General features: G+C 37.7%; 1 protein-coding gene across 8 annotated transcripts in view; it reads left to right on the top strand.

Annotated features, from left to right (window-relative positions):
* Positions 1 to 24,019, top strand: part of MAP3K4 (mitogen-activated protein kinase kinase kinase 4) — a 68,618-nt gene that overhangs the window by 3,470 nt on the left and 41,129 nt on the right. For 7 of the 8 annotated variants that reach the window (XR_007629027.1, XM_050316169.1, XM_050316167.1 and 4 more), the window contains exons 1-4: positions 4,582 to 4,685; positions 11,216 to 11,406; positions 16,009 to 17,390; positions 21,135 to 21,374. Coding sequence is in view for 7 of the 8 variants with exons in the window: in XM_050316169.1 (XP_050172126.1) it covers positions 4,597 to 4,685; positions 11,216 to 11,406; positions 16,009 to 17,390; positions 21,135 to 21,374 (1,902 nt within the window). In the remaining variant the exon portion in view is untranslated. Of the gene's footprint in view, positions 1 to 4,581; positions 4,686 to 11,215; positions 11,407 to 16,008; positions 17,391 to 21,134; positions 21,375 to 24,019 lie in introns of those variants that run through there. The other variant, XM_050316166.1, reaches the window with a different exon arrangement.

Here is a 24,019-nt window from a genome sequence, read left to right as displayed (position 1 = left end):
TTGTGTGTCTGTTAATTAGTGCTGTCTGTGTCAAGGTTGATTTTACTATTATGTAAGCTAGTGAGATTGACCCTTGTGGAATGCAAACTGTACTGTGATGAAAGGTAGTATACTGAACTTTGGGGAAAGGATGAGGGTTATGCAGTAATTTTTATTTCAGGAAGCTAATTGGGATTTTTAGAGACTTACAGAGATTTAGCTTCCATGACAACCACATTTCTAAAATAATATGCAAACCATTCTTTTAAGCTGCATCCAGAATACATTTAGAGGACAATTTTTCATACTACCTACTGCTAGTCAAGTACTGTGTTAACCTCTGTCAGCACAGGAAGATGCAGCTCTTGTTTCTTCATTTGCGTGGTTGGATTTGATGTTGTTTACGTTTGCAGGGCTGTTACTTTCCAAGTTCTCTTTCCCTCAGGTGTTAACTGCATGCATACTATGCTTAGTCTGTAATCTATTAACTAAATAATTTTTGAATTTTTAAAAATAACTTAGAAGCTTATTTATTTATAGAGCTGATAATAGTCCCATGCTCATTCCTGACTGACTGCAAGCATAAAGCCAAGTGATGATGTTTAACACCCGAATTTGAGCATTACTGAGTTAAATGTTCGCTCATGTCCAGTCCAAGAACCCTGTGTGTAAGGTCACATCAGCTTGCCATGAACCTCGATCAGGTTTATTCTGAAGCTGGACAAGATGGGATATAACTTTATTGTCCGTATGAATGTCTCCTACTGTCTCAAGGTATAAGGAGGAAACTAGTTTTGTTCCTTCTGTGTCCTGTTAATATTCAATGGTACTGAATGTCACATGTTGCTTTCCGATGTGGTATGCATTTATGGTTTATTCTGCCCTTGGCTTGTGTGTGCTGCTGGTTTACTTGCTGATGGCTTCTCCGAGAGGGTTTTACCATTTTGGCTATAAAATATCCATCCAGTGTCTGGTAATGAGGCCATCGTTACTTGTGCTTCTGTAACTTCTCAGCCACACTGTAGAATATGCCATGGACATGACCACTGAACTTCTGCGATGCTCCAAATAATGCAGAGTGTAATGAAGCTCCGTTGCCTCACATGGATTTTCCAGAGGTCACAGACTAGTAGTCCAGCATCAGGTGCTTAGGCACCAACTTTCACTAAAAACATATTTAATTTTTATAGCTTTGCTTTCAGGGTTCTTGCAGACTTTGACTTTATCTAAAAGACGAACTGAAACTTTGGGATCAAAACCAGTTGTTAGCTTCTTCTTATATAATATCTAGGAGTGGAACTTTCTGCCAGAAGTTTTTGTGTTGGAGAAGGGAAGCAGAATAGCTTTTACATATTCTGTCTTTTATCAGAGGTCTGTGCCTTTCCCAGTTTATCACTTTTGTATAAGATTTATATAAACTGTAAGTTTATAGTTGAACATAGCACCCTAAAACTTGCTGTCATAGTATCTCTTGTCCCAGTAGTATGTAGCTTTTCTTGGTGCAGCTTAAATTTTCCTGCAAATCCAGTGAGATATGTTAGTACAGATTTTTCATAAGTAGTTTTTAATCAAATATACTTCATTTTTTCAGTGGGTAGCTTGAGACCATAGGATATGATTTGTGCTGGTGCCAAAACCTTGACTGCAGCATTTACCCTTTGGATGATACTGTGCTATATAGTGGTCAACCATCTTTAGTGAGGAAAACATCTTTCAGAACTTCTCATGGAAAAAACCCCTCGGTTTAATTTTTTTTTCCCCAAATATGAGCTAGGTATAGTTAAAGTTGAAAAAGTAGCACTAATGAAGAAGCATGGGGACTGGAATCAATGAATGTTTTGACATCAGTTGTTCAGTGAAGAGAGCTGGGTACTAGATGGGCTGGGTGAAATTCTCTTAGCTCCTGTTTCTGCAGTTCTAAACTTTTATCCATTTGCAGCCTCACCTAGTAGGCGTAAACGTGGATGTGGAAACCTGACAAACCCATCAACATTTTCACACTTTTTTGACGTTACAGAGCAAAGGCAGAATAGGCCTGTTGTTCTTTCTTATCAAAATTAAATATGGCATAATTTTAATAAAATAATTTATCATCAGAAACTCTGATATTAATCTGCTGTATATGCTGTTACATCAAAATTTCAACTTTGCATAAAAATGTATAAGAATCCAAGATGGAAAAATTAGATAACCTTTTTTCTTTTTCCAAACTTATTAGTAAAAAGAACAGAAAGTTCTGAGTTATTTTTTCTGAGATGAGAACATGAAGAACTGCCAAAACTCTTATAAGAGCTCTATTTTTAAATTTTTTTATATTTATTTCTAGTTGGTGTAACTTGCAGAAGTCTTAGTAGTTCTTAGCATTACTTGCATTGCTTAGCATTACTTGCAATAAAAAGATACTGCTTTGCATTTTACATAATTTTTAAATCATCATTTGACAGTTTCTTCTTTTTGAGGTTTACCATATTTTTGTAATTGCTCAGAAGGTACTTCAACACCTCACCACTGTTTCAGTAGCTTTTGTTAGATTTGTCTGTGATTTTGCCTTTCTGTTATAATAAGCACAGAGAAGCTTCTGCCCAAGAAAATAGGAGAATTTTGGGTAAAATGTCAAAGTAGTAGTAATTCACAAAACTCATTCTGGTCGTTTCCAGATCTTGAGAAGCAGAAAATTTTGTTTGACTTTCTCTCTTAAAGTTTGCTAGTGAGTGCAGTAGTGCTGTAAGGAGCTTTGTAATGGGGAACACTGGCTGGTGCTTGAGCCCTGTTGTAGAAGTGAATTGTGTCCACGCTTACTGGGTCCTTCTGTTTCAATTAAACGTCTTAATTGAGAGTTACCAAAGGGGAAGAGTTATCGTTGGGAATCAATTAAAGTGTAGCTATTTAGTTCTAAGCTTTACATTAGTCTTTTCCCCAAGAATGACTCTTTTATATTTCTCCTTGTTGATTCCTGGAGAAGTAGGAGTTCCTCTGTCACTGTGAAGTCTTGCTCTAAACCACTGTTTGTGTTGCAACAGAAATACTTGCCTTATATTTCTCCCAGGGCTTAGCTGATCTGGAATTTATTGTGTTTGATTCTTAACTGTTAGCAGGGCTGTTGTAGTATAAACTTGTAGTTTGTAAGTAGGTGGCAAGGGGGTTAAAGCAACCTTGAGTTGCTGTATTTTGGCAGCTGTGCTATAGGTCTTTCTTTGAAGATAAACAAGGTGTAAATAGTGAGCAAAGCATGGCTTTTGAAGTGCTACTGATACATCCTGACTATTTTCTGTTGAAGTTTCAGTGTTTCTGTTCAGAGCCCTTGTTCAGAGGGTAATTGTAAATAAGCTACTGGAGCTACGTAATCAATCAGTTCTTGGTGGTGATATAGGTATTACCTTAACCAGCTTCCTGCTCAAGTATTTTGCTTTTATTATTGCTGCAAGTAAAAATTTGCACTGGTTTTGAAGTTGACTCAGATTAGAAATTACTGTTGTCATCTCCTAACATCAGTTGCTTCCCCTCCCTGGACTGGGAATGTCTGCCACATGAACCTTGCTCATGTAACATATGGTTGCCTAAGCAAAATGAAAGTGGTTGAAGTTGGAAAAATCCTGCTAACAAAGGCATTCCAGCTAAGCTGGATTGTTTCAGCAGCACCAGTGAAGAACCACAGTCGGTACTTTCAGTTATACCTGTGCATCGTGGGTGCTGGTGACTTCTAGCCAAGTGGAAAGCAGAAGGGACAGACAGTCTTGTAAATTGCTTCATATGCAGCCAGAAGAGAGTGACTGAAGGCATGATTTCACTTTACGCTCAGCAGATTGCTTTCTCCCCTGATTTCTCTACAAGAGGAAGCCAAGGTCCTCCACTGCATTCTTTCTGGATATAGCAGTCCCATGTCTGTAAGAGTTTTCGCTCCTACATACTGATCTGACAGGTAAACAATGCACCAAAAAATTGTTTCCTTTTCATTGTCAGCTTGGTGGCTGAGGTCACATGATGGCTGACTCCTGTGCACAGAGGGCAGGGATGTGCAACCTGGGAGGCAAAAGGTGCACGGGAACAGGTTCCCCTTCTTATGTCATTTTACTGTGACTATAATGTTGGTAACTTCTGAGGCTTTTTACTGTAAAATGTTGTGTGAATAAGCTTCATTACATTTCATACTTGATGGTAAAAGTTTTTTAGTATTACTTCTTTTAAGCTCCTACAAGTGTCTCTGCTGTAAGCTGTTGTAATGAAAACTGAGATTCTGTAAAATATGCATCTGCAGACTTACTTGATGAAAGATGCAAGTGTTGTTTTTGCATTTTGTTTCAGCAGTAAATGGTAGAATTACTAACTGTTCTAAGTAAATTCTCTACTCTTCCACTTCCTGTCCAGGTGTCAACCTTTTTTCCCCAGCATGCTGGTTGTTCATTCCTAGACAACAGAGACAAATGATCACATGTTCTGCCTTGCCCTGATTCCTCAGGGAGAAAAAAATGTAGCTATGTACAGCTGAATTTGAATATTTCTTGAAACTGAAATTGTTACGCTGGTATTGTATTTTCTTTAAAAAGTAGTTTTGAAACACTTAGTGAATACAGAAAAACCCTAGATTTTTGCCTTAAAATGTTCTTTTAAGACAACAAGATGACAACATATTTTTTCATTTACTCAGATTTCCTCCAGGCATTATTTTTAGGATGTCTGTCTCCTTCAAACTTTCTTCCAGTTTTAAGGTAAGTTACAGTCTCGGGATATTCTGAGTTGGAAGGCACCTCGCAGAACCATAGAGTCCAACTCTTAAGGGAATGGCCCATCAAACCCACAACCTTGGTATTATTAGCACCATGCTCCAACCAACTGAGCTGATCTCAGGTTGATCAAGTTTTAAGTTTGTGGCTTCCCCCCCCCCATTCATTTTAGCCTTGGCACTGGTGTGCCTTAAGTATTATCTGCATTTATGGTTAGAGAAATCAATGAAAGGTTGAATGTGACCCTCATAAATATTTGTCTTAGCTTTCAGGAAAGCTGGGAAATGGATGCATTTAACTAGATAGGATTAATCACCTCCTGTAGAAAGGAAGAATAGTGGAGATGGGAGGGTGATCATAGGAATACACAAACTGAGTTAGAGAAGCCTGCTTGAAAAACAGAAATGGAAAGAGTTAGTGATCTTGCTTTTTACTTACCAGCTGAAGGAAGAGCTGGGGAGACAAGAAGTTCTTTAGAGAAGAGTGTTTTTATTTTGTGCTTCCTTTCTGCCTTTTTTTAGTTACACAGCCTTCATGCCAGAAGGGATGGTGCTCTGAAGTTCCCCTTTTCCAGTAGAGAGTGCTGTTAGATGACTTTCTGCCAGGCTTTATTGTCAAGTTATCTATAGTAAATAATGGCTACAAGATTCCTTGTGAACTAGAAACTTGGAACACCAAAGCTGTTGTTACTGTTCTCACTTCCAACTTGAAGTTGCTTTCAGATATTTTTGTTCTACTGGTGGGATGTGGCATAGTTCTCTCTAAAATTTGGAAAGGCAACAGCTAACAGATACTGCTTCTAACTCCTTACCCAAAACCATGGATATTCATTTTCTAAGAAATTATGTTTTCCAAAGTGATAAAGCTTTTTTTTTTTCCTTTAATAGAGATGTGGTGCTTTTAACAAGTTTAATTGCATGTGCCTTTCATAATTTGAAGACTTTCCTGTTTGTTTCAAATTTTTACACTAGAAGAACGTAAAGGAGGACTGTATCTGCAGTTTATCTTTGCAGTAGTTATTCTTGTTCAAAAAAAACCCCCAAACTTGGTACTTTCCTCTAGCTTACCAAAATTATCTTGAGGATAACAAACTATGAAGCCAAACATATCCTTAGTTTCAAGTCCAATTTAATTATACTGTTAAAAATCTTACCAGGTATATTACCAAGTTTCTAAGAGTCCTATTAATATGTTGGCAGCAATGACAGGTTATTGGTGACTAAGATTTAACATTGACTTCTCAGAAATACTGAGCTTGGGCATCTGAGATTCAAACGTGACAACAAGGTCAAGTATCTTCATTACTGTATGTCAGTGTTAAATTTTAATGTGAACACTGTGTTTGTTTACAGTCTCTGCAGGTATGGTCACAGTAAGAATACTGACCTGTGTACCATTGAAATGTCTGTGCTCATCACAGAATTTTTGTTTCCATGCTATTTCCCCTGCCCCATAAGCACTGTGCCAGATTTACACTGGATGTTTTATTTGTACAAATTGTGTGCAAATTTCTGCTGCTCTTAATAAAAAAATATAATGAAAAAACCCCAAAGATTCTTGTCCTTACCCTTTACTGAAGGCTTCCTTTTGCTGCACTTAAAGCACTTAGAGTAAATGCAATAGCTGCAAGCACTTGGTTTTTATATTCACACATGTAGCAGATCTTTGAGAATACCTTACCCAGAGGTGGACTTGCAGTCCTTTCTCCTTTCAGTTCAGGAACCTTTTGGGACCATGTCCATTTATTTAATCTTATAGCTTCCTTCAGAACAGGGAATTTTAAAAGCTTATTAAAATATAGGGTTGCGTGATGCTTTCCTAATATTGGAACATAACACTAGGAGTTTACACTAGATAGCAGTCCTATACTGTGGCAGAACTTCATTTTATCTTGTTTTCCTGAGGAGGTTGTCTAATCCTTAGTCTTAGTTACCCAGGGTGCTGCTGGTTAATTAGGGAAGTTCCTTCTTGGTGCTGTTGGTCCAGGAGTACCATTATATTCTCTTTTGCTATAAAATTAAACCCAGTACTGCCCTGCAGATGTTGGAGCTACTGGTTCCAGAGTTGTGCAGTGTGTGGTGTTCAGCAGCTCTGACTGGATACTGTTTTGTTTTTGAGTTTTAACAGATGCAGAGTTGGATACCTAAAAATTCTGTTTGCTCTTTACATTACCAGCAGCTGTGGGATGATGACAGTTCTTATCAGAGTATTGTTAATCTTTGAAATAGAATGATTGTAACTACCTTTAGGTAGAGCTACCTTAACTTTATAAAGATGTGACTGGCAGTGTGTGGTGCCTGGGTTTTCTACTAGTCTAGCTAATTGGGAATGGACGTAACTTAAGAACAGACTAATGTAGCTTTTGTCTTCCTACATACTGTAATTATCAAGCTGCATCCAAGTTAAGGTGTATGTCTTTGAAAAAGAGACACTACCTTTAAATCAGACACTGAACGTCAAGAGCTGGTACTTGGTAATTTGATGGTAGACCTTGCACAGATCTCTGTATGGAAATGGCAGGGTGCCATAAGAAGTGTTGAAAGAGAGACTTACTGATGTCTGCATGGTGAGATGTCTTGTATACTGCAGAAAGCTGTTCATGGCTGCAGTCTATGGAGTGCACAGCTTCCAAATGGTTGTGGAGGGTGATTATCATGGCTACTGTGTGTTAATTGCCTAATTCAAATTTATTGCTGTGTGCTTGTAGTCCAGTCAGTTGACCTGTACTGCTCTGATCCCCAACAAGCTTTTAAGCTGTGTGTGGGATGATAAGCAGTGACTGAACCTGAGTTAATTGTGTATGTGCCTAATGTAATTGAACTCCTGTGTATGAGGAGGGTACCTGATGTAAAGGAAGGAGTAAAGAGATGTTTTCCCCATATAGCTATTACAGTTTTTACTATGACCTCTTATTAATGGTTGTTACCAACTTTGAAAGTTTGCATAATGCTTCAGTGAAGTACAAAAGTGACTACTGGTTAAAAATCATAGTCTTCACTGTGACTTTAGCCTAGTTAATTGTAACATGTCCTTATGTGATCTTCAGTGGTCTTTCAGTTTGTTATTTTATTTTTAGTGGTAAATGGCTGTTTTTCCAAAGGCTTATGGCCTTTATCAGTAGCAGTGGTTACCAGCCTTTTGATCCCTGTCCTGCTTCAAATTTCACAGAACAATTTTATTGCTCTCCCACTTTTGTTTGCAGACCTTTGAAAATCTAGAATATTTATTTTGGTTTTCATGATTGAACTGGAATTGTAGATACATTGCTATCACAGTTAAAGTAAAAATTCTGTTGTCATCTGCATATGCAAATTAAAGAAATTATGTATTCTGTCTTTCAGATCTTCAGTCTTTCAGATTTTGGTTGAGATGTACCCTGGTGTAACATACAGTAGTTACTTTTTGGAAATGTTCTTGGTTTGTTGTTTTTTTGGTACATTCCAGAAGGTCAAGGTATTTTGCTTTGGTTGTTGCTTTTACCATACTGCTCTTGCAACTTTCCCAGTATTCCTGATTTACACATCCTGACTACTATCTTTCTTATGTTCCTAGGGTAAAATTACTGAGAAGCATTTTACTCACTAAAATTGAGGCTAAGAGTAGTCTGTAAACAGACTACTGTGAAAACTGTGCGCTTCTAGTTTTCCTTGTAAGGATTGGGTTTAGACTGTTATTCTCAAATAGTAACAGCAGTTGTCACATTTCTAGCTTTCACTTTTCCGGTGTATGGCTAATTAAGATTAGGATGGTCCTTACTGACTGGGGGGAAAAAACCTGCAGTTCTTGGTAGCAAAGAAGAAATTAGCTGTGATTAATGTTTCCCAACTCCAGTTGCAACAGTATTTAGGAACCACAGTTCTGTGTAATACCCAACACTATAATCTGATTCAGGTTTGCCAGCGCTGCATTTTATAGGCTGGCAGATTTAATTATTCTGTGGTTAGTTCATGACGGTAAATAACACGCAGACATTGCAAATGCTATGTCAGTAATCTGTAAAAATTATGATTTGTTTTAATACCAGAGTGTTCCTGCTGGTGATTGTATGTGTCTGGTGTTGTCCGGATGAGAAAAATTGATATTAGCATGTAGCTGCTTTAGGTCAGACCCTGTATATTTAGTGCATTGTTGTACAATAAGGCTTGCACTGGTGAAACTGAGTCTTTGTGTTCACTGGCATTGATCTGAGCTCCGAGCTGAGGTGCAGTCTTTGCACACGAACCCTAAACTGAGCATTCTGAATTTTTAAACTTGGGTTGCAGCCTGTGCCTCTGTCCCTCTAAGCAGACCAGCTAGCTTTGGTTAGATCATCTCGTCAGCTGCTAACAAGAGTGGTTCTGTAGAGCGTGATTGCTGTTTTGTGATCTGATTTCAAGTGCTGCTATGCTTTTTACCAAAGTGAAGAACAGCTTACTAAATTACCCAGAAAAATTGGCCAAATGTTAAGTAAGTCATACTGGATGCCTTTGTATAGGTATGTCTGTAATTCAGGTGTGCGGTTGAAGGATGATTTGGATACTTCTGGCATTTGTGCCCTCTCACTGGACATAGCAAGAAACAAACAAGGTAAACTTATGGAAACATTTAGGTTGAAAAAGACCTCTAAGATTGAGTCCAACCATAAAGTAACACATCCAAGTCCTCCACTAAACTATGTGCCTGAGGGCCACAGCTACAAGTCTTTTAAATGAGGGATGATGACTGAAATAACCAGTTAATGTTCTTTAAAGATCATCTAATTCAGCCTGGTGAAGAGGTTTAATCGCTATACTTTTTGAAGAGATTGCTTACTTAGATGCAGTAGAAAAACAGTGTTTTCATTGGTCTTTCATTACAAGGTAACTTGTCCTAGTTTAAAACTGCTTTGGACACCTAATGCAAATGCCATAAGATGTGTTCTGCCAGGCCCCACAGGACATCAGCACCCCACCCTGTGCCTTGCCAGGCTAGTGAGATCACTGAAAAAATAAATAGCTTCATAAGCATTGGAACTAATGACTTCTGTTTTGTGTGGTTTAGTTTCTTGTGGTTGATTTGTCTTTGGCAAAATCAGAGGGTTGTTCTCTACTCTAAGTGTTTTCTGTAGTAGTGTGGTTTGCAAGAGTTCTTAGGAATAAAATTTTCAAGTGTCCCAAAAGATGTGAACTGGAGTTGCACTTTCTCAGCTCAGCACGCACAAGATCTGTTTCTCATTCACCCGTTTTCACAAGATCTGTAGGAAGAAAGTAAAGACTTTTCATTATGTTTGGTCAGTGGGTGTTGGTTAAATTGGATTGCTAGAAAACACAGTAACAGCACAATTTCCCAAGGCAAGGGAACTAGACTAAAAGTATTGGTGATTGCTCGTGGTTGCCATTATGACTAAATTCACTGAAGGCTCTCCTTAGACTACAGGTGGTGCTACGGTACCACCTGAGTAGTTTTTCTTGGGTAACCTCTAACCTTCTTGGGTAACCTCTTTGCCTGCTGCCTTCTCAAAGCTGTAATGTGAGAAGAGTGATTTCATGCACTGAATGTTCCTGTGGCTTTGTAGAGAACAATTGTTTTGCATGCTAAGGTATTTATTTCTGTTTATAGCTAAATGCAAACAAAAAAGCTGTTTGTTTTTGTTTTGTTAGCCTTAGTGCTGTTCTGTTAGCTGGCAATATTCTGACATGTATCTTGCTGCTGTAACTCATTCCATCAGAGCATGAGTAACATTCCTTGTCTCTCAAAAATAGAGGCAAGTAAAATGTAATTTGTGATTCAAGTGAAATTGGAGTTACGAGTATTGATGCTACTCTTGCACTGATTTAGATCAGTTTCTTTACCTCAGTCTTTTACTAGAGGTGTTGAGAGTTATATGGAGTCAAGCTGTTACTTGCATACCTGCTTCAGAAATACATAAGAGGATGGAGGCAAACTCTTTTCTCTGTCTGAAGCTACTGATGTGTGTTCTCTCACGTATGTGTTAAAGCAAAAGAGTTCCTTGTATGGCACCAGTGGGGAGTCGTGATATTTATATGTGGTATTAATGGTATTAATATACTTAATGTTAAGATCTGTGGAAAATACATTCAGGTGTCCTATGCTAGATAAAAGTTTTGTGAAGGGTGGCAGAGCCTCTTCAGTCGGTTGAGAAGTTGCCTTTGTGGTATGCATGGGTTAAGGGGTTGGAGGATGGAAGGGAAGACCTCTCTGCTCTTGTTCCTGCTGATGATTAGATTAACTGTCTTGCATTATGTTTGTATATTTGAATCTTTATTTCATGTACCTCTTAGTTTAGGCGTGCCACAAGCTTTTTCAGAAAGAAATATATTCCGTATATGTTTACACAATGTTCTCCTCTGCCTGTACCATCCTCTTTGTATGTTGCCTGTAATTTGTTTGATTGTCCTTGTGGGTGTGAAAACTTGGGGTAAGTATACATGGATGTGGCAGTAAAATACAGAAGGTTGACTGGTTGGGTTTTATGGGTGAATTGCCAGTAAAAGTTCTTTAGCTTGAACATCATAGTCTTATCTTGTTCCCTATAGGAAAGAGTGTAAATCAGAAGATGCTCCTTGCAAGATCTCTGAATCTGACCCTGAGGAGTTATCAGATGAAGCAAGTGCTGACACTTTCTATGGAACCTCTCCTCCCAGTACACCCCGCCAGATGAAGCGTATGTCAACAAAGCACCAGAAAAATAACATTGGGAGACCTGCTAGCCGCTCCACTTTGAAAGGTAGGCGTGGTGTCTTGGATTTTTTTCCTAAAATGATCATGAAGTCATAGCAATAGTCTGTCATTACCTGATGGAGGGAATATACAGAAGATGGGCCCAGATACTGAGGTGCAGAGAAAGGACAGGAGGCAGCTGTCGTAAGTTGCAACAGGGGAAAAAACTCTTTGGGGTATTAAAAGAAAACTTTTGCTATGGGAGTACTCAAACAGTGAATAGTTTGCCAGAGGGATTGTTGGGTTGTTAAACTGTTTGGAAATCTTAGGAGATTTCCAAAACAGAACTGGATAAGATCATTAGAAGGCTAAACTAGTTTTGAAATAAACCAAGCTTTGAGCAGGAAGTTGGAAAAAAAGGACCTTCAGAGATATTTTTCAGTCACTTTTTTTTCTGTGATTCTGTGATGTCTAGTAATGGTGTAGTTGCTTCTCTGCACAGATTTTGTATTCTGAAGCAATTCACAGGCTGTTTATTGAAAACTACAGTTTTTGGTCACCAAAGCAATTAAAGTGTAGTTATTCTTGCTTGCTTCTACTGGCTCTTCAGTCATAAAGTGATAATGGGGATAAAAACCAAAAAATACTTGATATGTAGTTTCTTTCCTAATCCCACTAAGTAATGGTATCTAATAATACAACTTTTTTAGCTAAAGTATGAATTTTTAAGCATTTTTTTTATTACAAGCAGATACAGAATATGGGAATTGTTTGTTGAAAATACAACTTTAAAAAACATTCAGTAGATACATCTTTTTCAAGCTGCCCTTCTAAGAAAAGAAAGAAAAATATGCAATTTTATTGGTTTAATTGAGCTTGGGTGGGTGTAAAAAAAACCATTTAAGATTGTATGTTCAGTATTTTCATACAGAGTATGCCTAGGTTTGTGTTGTTTTTTTTGTTTGTTGTTTGTTTAATTTATTTTGTTTTCTAAGACAAGATTATTAGCCAGAGTTATGGCATTTTGACTGTTGTCAGTTGATGTTTTGGAAGCAATGTATAAAGTTGCTTCATATGAAACAGGAAACGTTATCACAGAATGCATGGCAAGGATTACATTTTTGAGGTAAAATGTAGGAAAGAAAAGAGGTAAATTGTATAGTGCAAATAAGGGAATACAGTCAGTTCTTTGGTTGCATAGAGCTGTGGAATGCAAGTTCATAATAAAAGAAGGGCCAATACAAACATTTTCCAAAGCTTCTGGTTCATACAACCAGAACATATACAACCTCCAAATGACGTCACTGAAGAGAACATTCTCCAAAAGACCTCTTCCTTTTACCAGATTGAAGAGAAATATTGTTGTTCTTGCCAGTTAACTCTAGGCATTGGAATTATTAATCTTTAACTTTGCTAAAGTCACATTTAAAAGCGGGGAAAACTCTTCAGTTGTGACATCAACCTTATTCAGTTCTGTATAAGTGGTTATAGTGGTTACAGAAGCTTTTCATGCTTTCGATGATTATTTTTTCTTGTTCCTTTCTGTGCTTTAAAAAAAAGTTAATTTCTAAACAGACACTATGATACTAAAGAACTATAATGTATTATATTTCATTGTTAGCCTATTGTATTTCTTTGCTGAGCCCATATTGAAGATTGATACCTTTATGAGAAGTAGGGAGTTGTTTAACCCTGCTAATAGATTTTGAGTTTTTGGAGCAAGGTGTCTTTATATGTGAGTGAATGGTTCTTACTTCTGGCATGAGAATATCCTGTTCTTGGTTGCTGTGAGTGGGTCTTAAAATATGTTTGGGGTTTTTTATGATGAATTGGATAGTGTTGTATAAAGTATCTTCTGTAAAGTTTAAATGAGCTTAAAGATCTCATTCTACCATGTGCCCTCCCTCACCAACCAACAGTGGCTTGGTTGTGAAATCTCCTACCCCCGTAGCATTAAAGGTAATTCTAACTCAAAATTTATTAGTACAGCTGAACTCTTTTTACAAATTAATTTAAGTCTGTATTACAATACTACAATAAAATTAGTAGCAGGAAATCATACAGTTATAGCATTGATATTTATTGCAAAACTGTCAGGTGCATTTGAATCATTGATGTCTGTTTATTTGATAAAATGAGAGGCTTCTGAAACAATTTGTAGATTAATGTGCCTCAACTTTAAGAATAATGAACATTCAAGTGTTAGGGCGCTTTGGGTGTGTAATAATGAGTACTTTTTAACTTAGCTTTCTTTCAGTGTGTTCTGGTGGAGTGGGGAGATTTGAAGATTAAGAGTGAAGGAGAATAACTTGTTAAGAATAGAAACTGCAGGGATCTAGGCAACCTCCTATCTAGAATGTAAGTTCAGAAAGTGATCTTTAAATGTAAGAAGATTTTAATTAATTTTGCAAGGTCACCAAAATCTTCAACATCAAAGTGCTGTTAGAAGTTGATTAATTTCTAATCTGCCTTTAGGTCTTTCTGAGGAGGATGTATGTTTCATCTCTGTCAGCCTCCTTCATCTTCTGCCTGTTTGCCTGCCCCTTTCTGCTGTTGGTCTGGGTCTTTGGGCTGTTGCCTCCTTTCAGCAGTGCCAGCTGTGGTGTGGAGTTCAGGCTGATAGGCTTAGCAGGACTTCTAGCCTTGTTCTGTCTGGTGCTGGTTAGCCTCTTGAGTTAGTGAGAGTGAGGTACTGCTGCCTGACAGTGTCAAGTAAATAGCTGTAAAATCAATGACAGTAAATTCCACAACAGGTTTCTTAGAATCACTGATAGGTTTCTATTTCCAGGAGGGAAAGCTTTGTTTGAGTTAGGTTTTTATGTAATCTGCTGTTGTACTTGATAGGTATTTAGGGAAAGTTATATTACTTTTATTTCAAGTATTCATATAAGAGGCGTTAATGAAGTCTGTATTTGCAAGAAACAGTTTGTGTTGTGACTGTGTTGTGAATCACAATGACTTTGATTCTTCTTTCTTTCTGGGAATGTAATTTATTTCCCCCCCCTTAGGTGCCATTGTGACATGCTCCAAACGTACACAACTTATTGACTCACTTATTGCTCATTAACAGCTGAAGATGGGGTTCATAATGGACACAAACAAAGTAGAATGCTCTGATAACTCTCCACTTCTGTTTCAGACATCTTTGCAACCTTAATAGAATGCCTTTGTGTGCATTAATTTCACAGTCTTTGAGCTACATTAGCACACCAGTTCTTCTCCAGAGAACTACTGTCTTGCCTGAGCAGAGATTGTTTGGAATTTGTGGTAAAGAAAACATTTCTGCATAACTGTACCTTCTTTTGTTGCAGGTGATGTAATGTATGTAGTGAATGAAACAAGAACGAAGGGCTTTATGATAATTGTCAGTGAAGTGCATCATACAATTATACATTCTAAAAAGAAGATTTGTATGATTCTAGACAAATAGCACTACTTAAAATCTTCTGTTTCATGTTTTCCTAGAAGCAAGCTAGAGATTCTGGGATGTGCTTTGCAAATTGTTGAGGATTCAATGTGCAATTGAAGTCAGGGATTGTTGAGCATAGTGCTCAGTGTTCTGAAATGTTGGCCAATAGCTCTTCCCTCTTTTGGCACCCAAAAGTATGCTGGCTTGACAGATCTTTATCATTATTTTTTATATATAGGAAGGTATTAGTAGTATTCTTCCACTGAGTAGACCTGTTTAGCAAATAACCCTATTAGTATTTCCAGTATTAATGGATGTTACAGTGAGGAGTACAGTAGCAGAGACTAAGGAAAGCACTACTTCTAGAGTGGGGAATGACCCATGTGCAGGAGATAGTCCTTAAAATCACACTGAACAGTGGAAAAAGGCAAAGTATTCAGCCATCATTCTGAAAATCTTTTCTTTTCTTGAGTACACAGAGGCCCTGTGACCATGTAGCTCGTTGTGTTCCCACTGCTGATCCCTGGACTTCAGTAGTTCCTCCTGTTCTGATCCACAAAGCCTAGATTGAAGTGCTGCAAAGGACTGATAAGGTCTGCTGTTCCTAAGGAAAGAACAGGAAGAAAAGAGGAGACTGCACCTTTAGGCAGGAAAGGGCTGCTGTTCCATAGTAAGAGAGAAAGCAAGTGTTTTAGTGTTGAGACAGTGGGGAGTGATGCAGGTGTTAAGGTAGTGTCTTAAGACTACAGAGGGCTTCCCAGAATTGAGATGAAGCTCCCCAAGAGGCAGGATTGGTGCATTCAGGCTGAAATTTATGTATGCTCCAGTTTCAATGATATTGCATGTGCAAATAGAGTCTCTTTAATTCTCTTTGACTTTGATCCTTAATAATGCTCTGTTGCATTTTGAGTTTTTGTTTGGGAGGTTGTGTGACAAATGTATGGAAAATGAACTTGGAAACCATTCTTTTCCTTTTGATCGTACTCAGTTCTCAGTAGATGGCATTCTCAGCATAATGAAAATTCTCTGGTGTCCTTTCTACAAAAGAGGTAAAGCAAGAGAGGAAAAAAAATCCTGTGGTGCTACTGTTGATTTAGATTATAGTAATGGTAACTTTTAGGAATGTATTTTGCTTCTATCTATGCCTGTTTTGTTTTATTGGTATTAATGTTATGCTCAACTTAAGAAATGAGATCTGGTGCTGACTTGAACAATGCTTTTTCTTGTTGCTGCAGTCACATTCTTTTTCTTTTCTTACAGAAAAGATGAATGTGCCAACTCAGTCTTTGCATAAAGACAGTGGGAAAACCATTGAGAATGTGGAGGAGCACAGCTATAAGCAAGGGAAAAAGATCAGAGATGCTCTAAGGACAACAGAACGAGATCACAAAAAAAATGTGCAGTGCTCATTTATGTTAGACTCAGTTGGTGGGTCTCTGCCAAAAAAGACAATTCCAGATGTTGATCTCAATAAGCCTTACCTCAGCCTTGGCTGTAGCAATGCTAAGCTTCCAGTCTCCGTGCCCATGCCAATACCCAGAACTACACGCCAGACTTCTAGGAGTGATTGTCCGGCAGATCGTTTAAAATTCTTTGAAACCCTGCGGCTTTTGTTAAAACTTACCTCAGTCTCAAAGAAAAAGGACAGGGAGCAAAGAGGGCAGGAAAACACCTCTTCTGTCTGGCTGAACCGATCCAATGAACTGATCTGGCTCGAGCTGCAAGCATGGCATGCTGGCCGGAGCATTAATGACCAAGACCTCTATCTCTATGCAGCCCGTCAAGCTATCCCTGATATCATCAATGAAATCCTCACCTTCAAAGTGGACTATGGAAGCTTCTCCTGTGTAAAAAATGGAGCCAGTCTCAATGGTACTTCAGGAGAAGGAGTTTGCAAATCAACACATGGAACTAGTGCTTTGGGTTACTCGAGTTACCATGAACACCTCCATCGCCAGCGGGTCTCATTTGAGCAAGTAAAGCGAATAATGGAGCTGCTGGAGTACATAGAAGCACTTTATCCATCTCTTCAGGCTCTTCAAAAGGACTATGAAAAGTATGCTGCAAAGGACTTCCAAGACAGGGTGCAGGCACTCTGTCTATGGTTAAATATTACAAAAGACTTAAATCAGAAGCTAAGGATTATGGGAACTGTATTGGGCATCAAAAATCTTTCTGACATTGGCTGGCCAGTGTTTGAAATTCCTTCTCCTCGACCATCTAAGGATAGCTATGATCCAGGGGATGAAGATGTTGAGAGGGAAACAGAAATAAAGGAATCTTCAGGAACTTGCACAGAGGAGAGCGATGGGGAAGAACAAATCTCTGAGGAGAATGTTGAAGAACTTAGACAAGCCATCAAGAACAGTTTTACTAATAAGCCAAATTTTGACTTTCAGGACCATTTGAGAAGGCTTGATAGGCTTGAATCTGAGGATGACTCTGCCTCTTGGGTTATTCCAGAATGCAGTGCTGAGGGAAGCTGCAGCCAACACTGTTTGACCTCTATTTACAGACCGTTTGTTGATAAAGCACTGAAGCAAATGGGGTTGAGGAAACTAATTTTAAGACTGCACAAGCTAATGCATGGTTCACTGCAAAGGGCTCGTATGGCGTTGGTAAGGAGTGATCACCAACTGGAGGTAGGTTGCTACTAGTGTAAATGGATAACAGGAGTACCTCCTTGCTCTATTTCTAACTGCAAATGTAGGAATTGGGATCTTATGAAAGTTTTGGTTGCTTTGTTGGTTTTTGAAAGACTGTGTATATTATGATGCCCCGTTCTTCCACCAGAAATGAATCTGTTGTTTGACCTGAACTACAATTTGTGTGAAGGCCAGAGCTGGTTTTGTGTTATTCTTTGTAATTGAAATGACATTTTTATGATAACATCTTCATTCATTATGTTTTCTAATGTCTAAAGCAAGAAGTCAGAAAAATTACAGTGAAAAATTAAGCACAATAGTTGGATTGTGAGGAAAAATCAACCATGGAGGTGGTTGTTTTTCTTGTCTTCAAGACTGGATATCTTTCTGCAAGACATCTTTTATAAAAATGTCACTACAGTTCTGTGTTTTTTTTCATCTAAATAAATGAAGTATTTTGGTAGCACATTATGCTTGGGGATAGGTGGGATAAATGAATGGACTCTCAACCTTGAAATCTGTGAAAACAAATCATGTTAGCATGTTGCATTCTTCGTCTGGTTCTTAGTTATATTGTTGTTTTTCTTTGGGTCATTTTATATTCCTAATTAGGAATGAGTTAATAAAATCAAATGGGCAATTAAGCAGTAAATGAAGGACAGTAATTGAAGTTTCATATTGTAAGATGTGGTCATTACTTCTTTCAAGGCTAAGTATTGTTTCTAAATATAAACTGTTACCTAACTTGTAGATATTTTTATAGTAGAAAGAATTGGTGGTAAGGATAATTTGCCCTCCTTGATAAAGTGGCACTGTGTGTGGGACCTAACTATAAATTCTAGGTGAAGGCATCTCTTAACCAACATACCCATTCTAATACAGATACCATATGTGATCTTTGATACTTTGTTGATGTCTTAATGTTGACTATCACATTTGCAAAGGGAATAAGAGTTGTCTATCTCCCTCAGGTTATTTTTTTAGGATTAATAAATTTATAAATATGAAGGAGTTTGATTTTTAAAATTTCTATTTGTACTGTTAATAGTGTAGGTATTACTGTAGAAATGAAGTTATAAGTTGAATATTTATTCTCTAATTGGTTTCAGCTTGTGTTCTAGAAAATTTAGATTAGAAATACATTAAGATTTTCTTAGAGTCAGGTACATAAGAAAAACTTGCAGATATGTTACAGTAACCAAAAGCACTCAAACCACGTATACTTAGAAAGTTCAACTTAATATATAGGCAGAAATACCTTTAAAAATCAAAGTAAATAAGACATAGTTTGGGGGTATTGAAGCCACTTTGAGTGGCTGCTAAATTCTTGGACTGCTAAATACCTCAAATTTTGACTGCATAAGGGTTCTTAAAACAAGTTAATGAAGTACTAAGTAGCTATAGTCTTTCCTGCAGCTTTGCAGAATTAAACTTTTTGGTACTTTAGTGTTGGATGACTTGCATAAGATGTAAGGTTAATCCTTTCTCCCGCCTTTTCTACTCTTGTGACTACTTTGAATGCTCATCTTCAGTAATTACATATTTCTGTAATATTGTTCTCTTATAAGAAATTACGTTATGACTAAAAGCAAATGTTATAAAATTGTAGACTTCTTTCCTACTCCAAAATTTAAAAAAGGTTGTCAAAAAAAATACAACAAACATTGTCAGAAGTATGGTACCTACTGCAGCAAAAGATGACGTTGTACTTAAATGGAAGAGATGGTTTTGAATTGCTTGGTCTTTGCAATTGACAGTACTTTGAATATGGTGTCTGTGGGATATTTTTTTAGTGCAGTATAGTTTGATATTTGTGTGCAGACAGAGTTGTGAGTATTCTGTTAATCTTTGTTGCCTCTGTTACTTCGATATCTTGATGCTGTGTTTGCATGTGTACTTACACTTTACAGTCTCTGGACATACTTTCATGTCTGTTGTTGCTTAAACACTGTCTAAATCACGTCTAAAATGTGCTTTCTGGATTCTTCCACTGTGTATACTTGAATGCTCATTTCATCCTAAATATGTGTAAATTTTAATACAGATGGCTATTTTTAGTGTTAAGTTTGATTCCTCATAGGCTCTGATACTTTTAACAAGGCTCTAGGCACTATGCAGTCTATTCTGTGTAGAAGTTGTACAATTTGATTCTTAATGAAGATGGATAGTATTTCTTCCTTTAGTTTACAAGATCGGAGATGTTATAGGGCAGTATTTAAGCTTGTGTACCCTGTTACTTGTTTATTCTACTTACTGAACTTCTGAGTATAGATTCCATGTATGATCTCGATAAGTGCCTTAGACTTCTTGGGGTTTTTTTAAATATTTAACACATTTCAGATTGACCCCGCAGAAGATTGAGGTGAGTCAAATTGAACAAAGAAGTTTAAGTGTCTAATAATAAACGTTAATGTCATCTGCTGTTATTTTTGATGTTAGAAAATGATGTAACAAATTTATTCAATTTCATTGTTATTTTTGCTCATAGACTAGGTCTTTAATATTTCTTGTAAAAGAACTAAATTTTCCAACACTGTATTTGCATCACAGTGAGGACTGTATTTCTTAGATTTTTTTTGTCATACTGTGAAAGTGTATGTATTTTCATGATTGTTGTTAATGAGAACTTATTGTATAAAAATCTTTCTCTGGTGCTATTCTAGTGCTATATATTTATTTTAAAGAGAATTAGTAAAAAGAAGATATTAATGTTCCATCTAAGAAAATACATTCTTATATATGTGTTAATTTTCTACTGGGTAATAAGCTTCAAAGTGGCTTAATTTTTTTTTTTTGACTTTCTAGGAAGTACTTTATGATTGATCTAATTTATGGTAATGTTTTTCTCTCTTATGTAGTGATGTTACTTAAACTTGGCGCTGAAGAAAACGTAAAAAATGCTAGTTATGTCTACTATATTAATGAAGGATATTTGGGTGTCGTAGTTAGCAGCTCTGAAATGAGAAAAAGAATCAAACAAACTTAATCTGAAATAAATCTTATCCTTAGATGATGAACAGTGTGTTATCATCTCTAAGAGCTGCATATGTACCATAGTACATGTGGTACTAGCAGAAAGACTACAGCTTTTCTTTCTAAATTAAACCTCAGAGTGCCTCCATGTACAGCCTTGCTTAGAGTGTTATCACCAGGTTGATACTTCCGATGTCTAGGATGTTTATTTCAGATAATCTCAATTATTTTCTCTAACTAGAAAATAATTTTCTTTAAATGTAATATTCATTTAAATTAAAAATTTATTTAAAAAAAACACAAACCAGCTTAATCTCTTTATATTTTATTTTTCTTTTTCAAACAGTTGCAATTTAAAATCTGTCAAAGTTCACAAGTTATTTTTTAAGTAGTTTGGCTTAGTTTAGCTAGTGACATTTTCTTGAACATTGCATTCATTTATAATGTGGAGTTTTATGTAATATATGCATTATGTATTTGAAAGGGAACAAGGTTACCAAGTGCACACTTTTTTCTCCAGATATATATGTAACAGAAGCATTAAGTAAGAGATATTCTTCACTTCAGGGGGTCAGAATTGTTTTTCTCAGACTGGTGATCCTTAAAAAAACCCCAGAGATATAAATGTGGAACTTCTGTAGTTGACTTGCCAGTTAATAGAATACTACCTTTTAAAAAAAAACTTTTATGATGTTACTTTAAACAAATGCAAAATCCAGAAGAATTTTAAGGATGATTTTCATGATAGCTCTTTTTTTTTTTTTACAGTTTTCGGAGTTTCCAGATCCCATGTTGTGTTCAGATTATGTGCAGTTACTAAATTTCCCACCTTGTGAGCAAAAATGCAGCGCAGTATCATGGGAAGAGTTGAAATCGATGGATTTACCTTCCTTTGAACCTGCATTCTTGGTCCTCTGCCGAGTCCTGCTCAATGTTATCCATGAATGTCTCAAGCTAAGATTGGAACAAAGACCTGCTGGGGAACCATCTCTTTTGAGTATTAAACAGGTTTGTTTCAATTGGTTTTTTTCATATATATTTCCTGTTGGAAATTACTTTGTTTCATTATGATACAGTTGTCAGTTTAAAGAGGATTAGTGTAAGAAATCACAATGCATAATGACTGGTCATATATACCTCTCTGATTTAGGCTTCCAAACCAAAACTGGTGATTAAAAAATTTATTAGGCAGCAAAGGTAAATGGCATTTGTTCCCTTTGCATTATAATTATATATCCTTCTTCAGCACATCTTCCTCCGTTTGTGTTTCCTAGGCAGCGTAAACAGTTTTAAGGGTCTGTATGTTTCTTTGATCGTTTTTCTCTTGCAAGTGTAAGACATCTGCTAACATGCAGTAGTCACATAATGAAATTTAACTAAGAATAAAAACAAAATGAAAAAGATCTTTCCCAGCATATTGTATTATATAAATATGTGATACTTGCTGCAGGCAGTGACCCAAGATTGTCAGTCATGTCATTGTTTGAGAATACTATATGAGGATTTATTTTCTGGTGTCTGTCTTATTTTCTGAAGGCTGTTTAGACCAATGCAATTTTTCAGAGTGTAGTCCAGGACATACTAAATTTGTCTGATCACCCAGCTCCCTGGCAAGCATAACCAGATCAGGGTTTTATTAGACGATCTTTAAAGGTAAACATTGAAATAAGCTCTCGGACTGATTATGATTTCACATTCCAGTTATTTGCTGCTCCAGAATCAATTGCTGTATTACTTTATGGTCCCAAATAAATTAGTCCTCTCTCCCTCCCCCACCACTCTTCCCCTTTCTTCCTCCACTGATCGAAACCTACAATTTCAACCTTAACAGTGATAGTTACAGTAAAATATTGCATAGCATGCTCTGTTTTTAAGCAAAATATATCCTCCAGAGACTGGGGCTATTTTTTTCCCCTTAACATTTTGTGTGCTCCTTGAGGACTTTCAGTTAAGTAAAAATTACACTTTCTTCCTGCAAAACAATGTGTTTGTTACCGACTGTTTTGGTGGTGTATACTGCCTTGCTAATGACATTGAAAAAATGAATTCAACTCAGCAAATGCTTGCTGTCCCACGCAATATATCTGAACAGGCAAAGGAGCTGTGGAGGCTGTTTCACAAATAGATCTGTTTGTTTCCTGAAGAACTATAATTTTTAAGGTCTTGAGCAAGCTTTAGGGAGTCTTTAATAGCAGAGAAATTGTTAATTGTTTTCGTTTTGATTTTTGATGCACATGAGGCATTTAGCTTCGCAGTCCTCAAGGTGCCCTTTTTCTTGTCTTGCACCCGGAGAGATGGCACAGAGACCTGGAAAAAGCAGAGGACCGGGCAGTCACCAACTGTATGAAGTGTACAGTAGCAAGTGCCAGATTCTGCAGCTGGGACAGGGCAACCCTGGTTATGTGTATAGACTAGGGAACAAGATACTGAAGAGCAGTGCCACAGAAAGGGACTTGGGGGTCCTGGTCGATGACAAGTTGAATATGAGTCATCAGTGCCCTGGCATCCAGGAGGGCCAGCCGTGTCCTGGGGGGCATCAGGAAAAGCATTGCCAGCTGGTCAAGGGAGGGGATTGTCCTGCTCTGCACTGGGGCGGCCTCACGGTGAATACTTTAGCAGTTCTGAGCATCAGAATATAGGAAAGATGATGAGGTATTGGAGAGCCTCCAAAGGAGGGCAGTGAAGCTGGTGAAGGGCCTTGAGGGGAAGCCACATGAGGAACAGCTGAAGTCACTTTGTCTGTTCATCCTGAAGGAGACTGAGGGGAGACCTCATTCCAGTCAACACCCTCACAAGGGGAAGCGAATGGGTGAGTGCTGATCTCTTCACTCTTGTTACCAGTGACAGGATTCAAGGAAATGGCATGAAACTGAGTCGAGGAGGTTTAGGTCAGATGTCAGGAAGAAGTTTTTCCCCAGAGAGTGGTTGGTCACTGGAACAGGCTCCCCAGGGAAGTGGTCATGGCACCAAGCCTGGTAGCGTTCAAGAAGTGTTTTGACAGTGCTCTCAGGCACATGGTGTGATTCTTGGGGTGTCTTGCACAGTGGCAGGAGTTGGACTCAATGATCCTGATGGATCCCTTCCAACTTAGCATATTCTGTGTCTGTAAGTATCTGAAGGGACAGTGTCAAGAGGACAGAGCCAGGCTGTTCTTGGTGGTGCCAAGCAGTAAGACAAGAGGTATAGGGCAGAAACTGATGCACAGGAAGTTCCCCCTGAATATGAGGAAGATCTTTACTGTGTGGGTGACTGAGCACTGGAACAAATGACCCAGAAAGGTTGTGGAGTCTTCCTCACTGTAAATATGCAAGAATTGTCTGGACACAATCTTAGGCAATATACTCTAGGCTGACCCTGTTTGAGCAGGGAGGTTGGACCAGATGACCCACTGTGGTCTCTCCTATCCTGACCTATTCTGTGATTCAGGTCCTTGTTAGGTCAGATCCTGAATCCTTGCAGTGAGAGAGAGATGCCACTATTTCTCCAGCCAGTCTGTTCCAGTGTTTAATTTTTCTCCCAGTAAAATGGTGGGGTTTTCTCCTTTGTATTTAGACAGGATTTCCTTGAAGCAACTTGTGCCTGTTGCCTTTTGTGGGGTCACCATGCATCCTTGTGAAAGGAGTGCCCTTATTTTCTCTGAAACTACCCTCTAG

Source organism: Myiozetetes cayanensis, unplaced genomic scaffold (assembly GCF_022539395.1).
Source record: "Myiozetetes cayanensis isolate MyiCay16 unplaced genomic scaffold, myiCay2020 scf2-11, whole genome shotgun sequence".
Taxonomy (NCBI): domain Eukaryota; kingdom Metazoa; phylum Chordata; class Aves; order Passeriformes; family Tyrannidae; genus Myiozetetes; species Myiozetetes cayanensis.
This window is presented reverse-complemented; position numbering and strand designations above follow the sequence as displayed.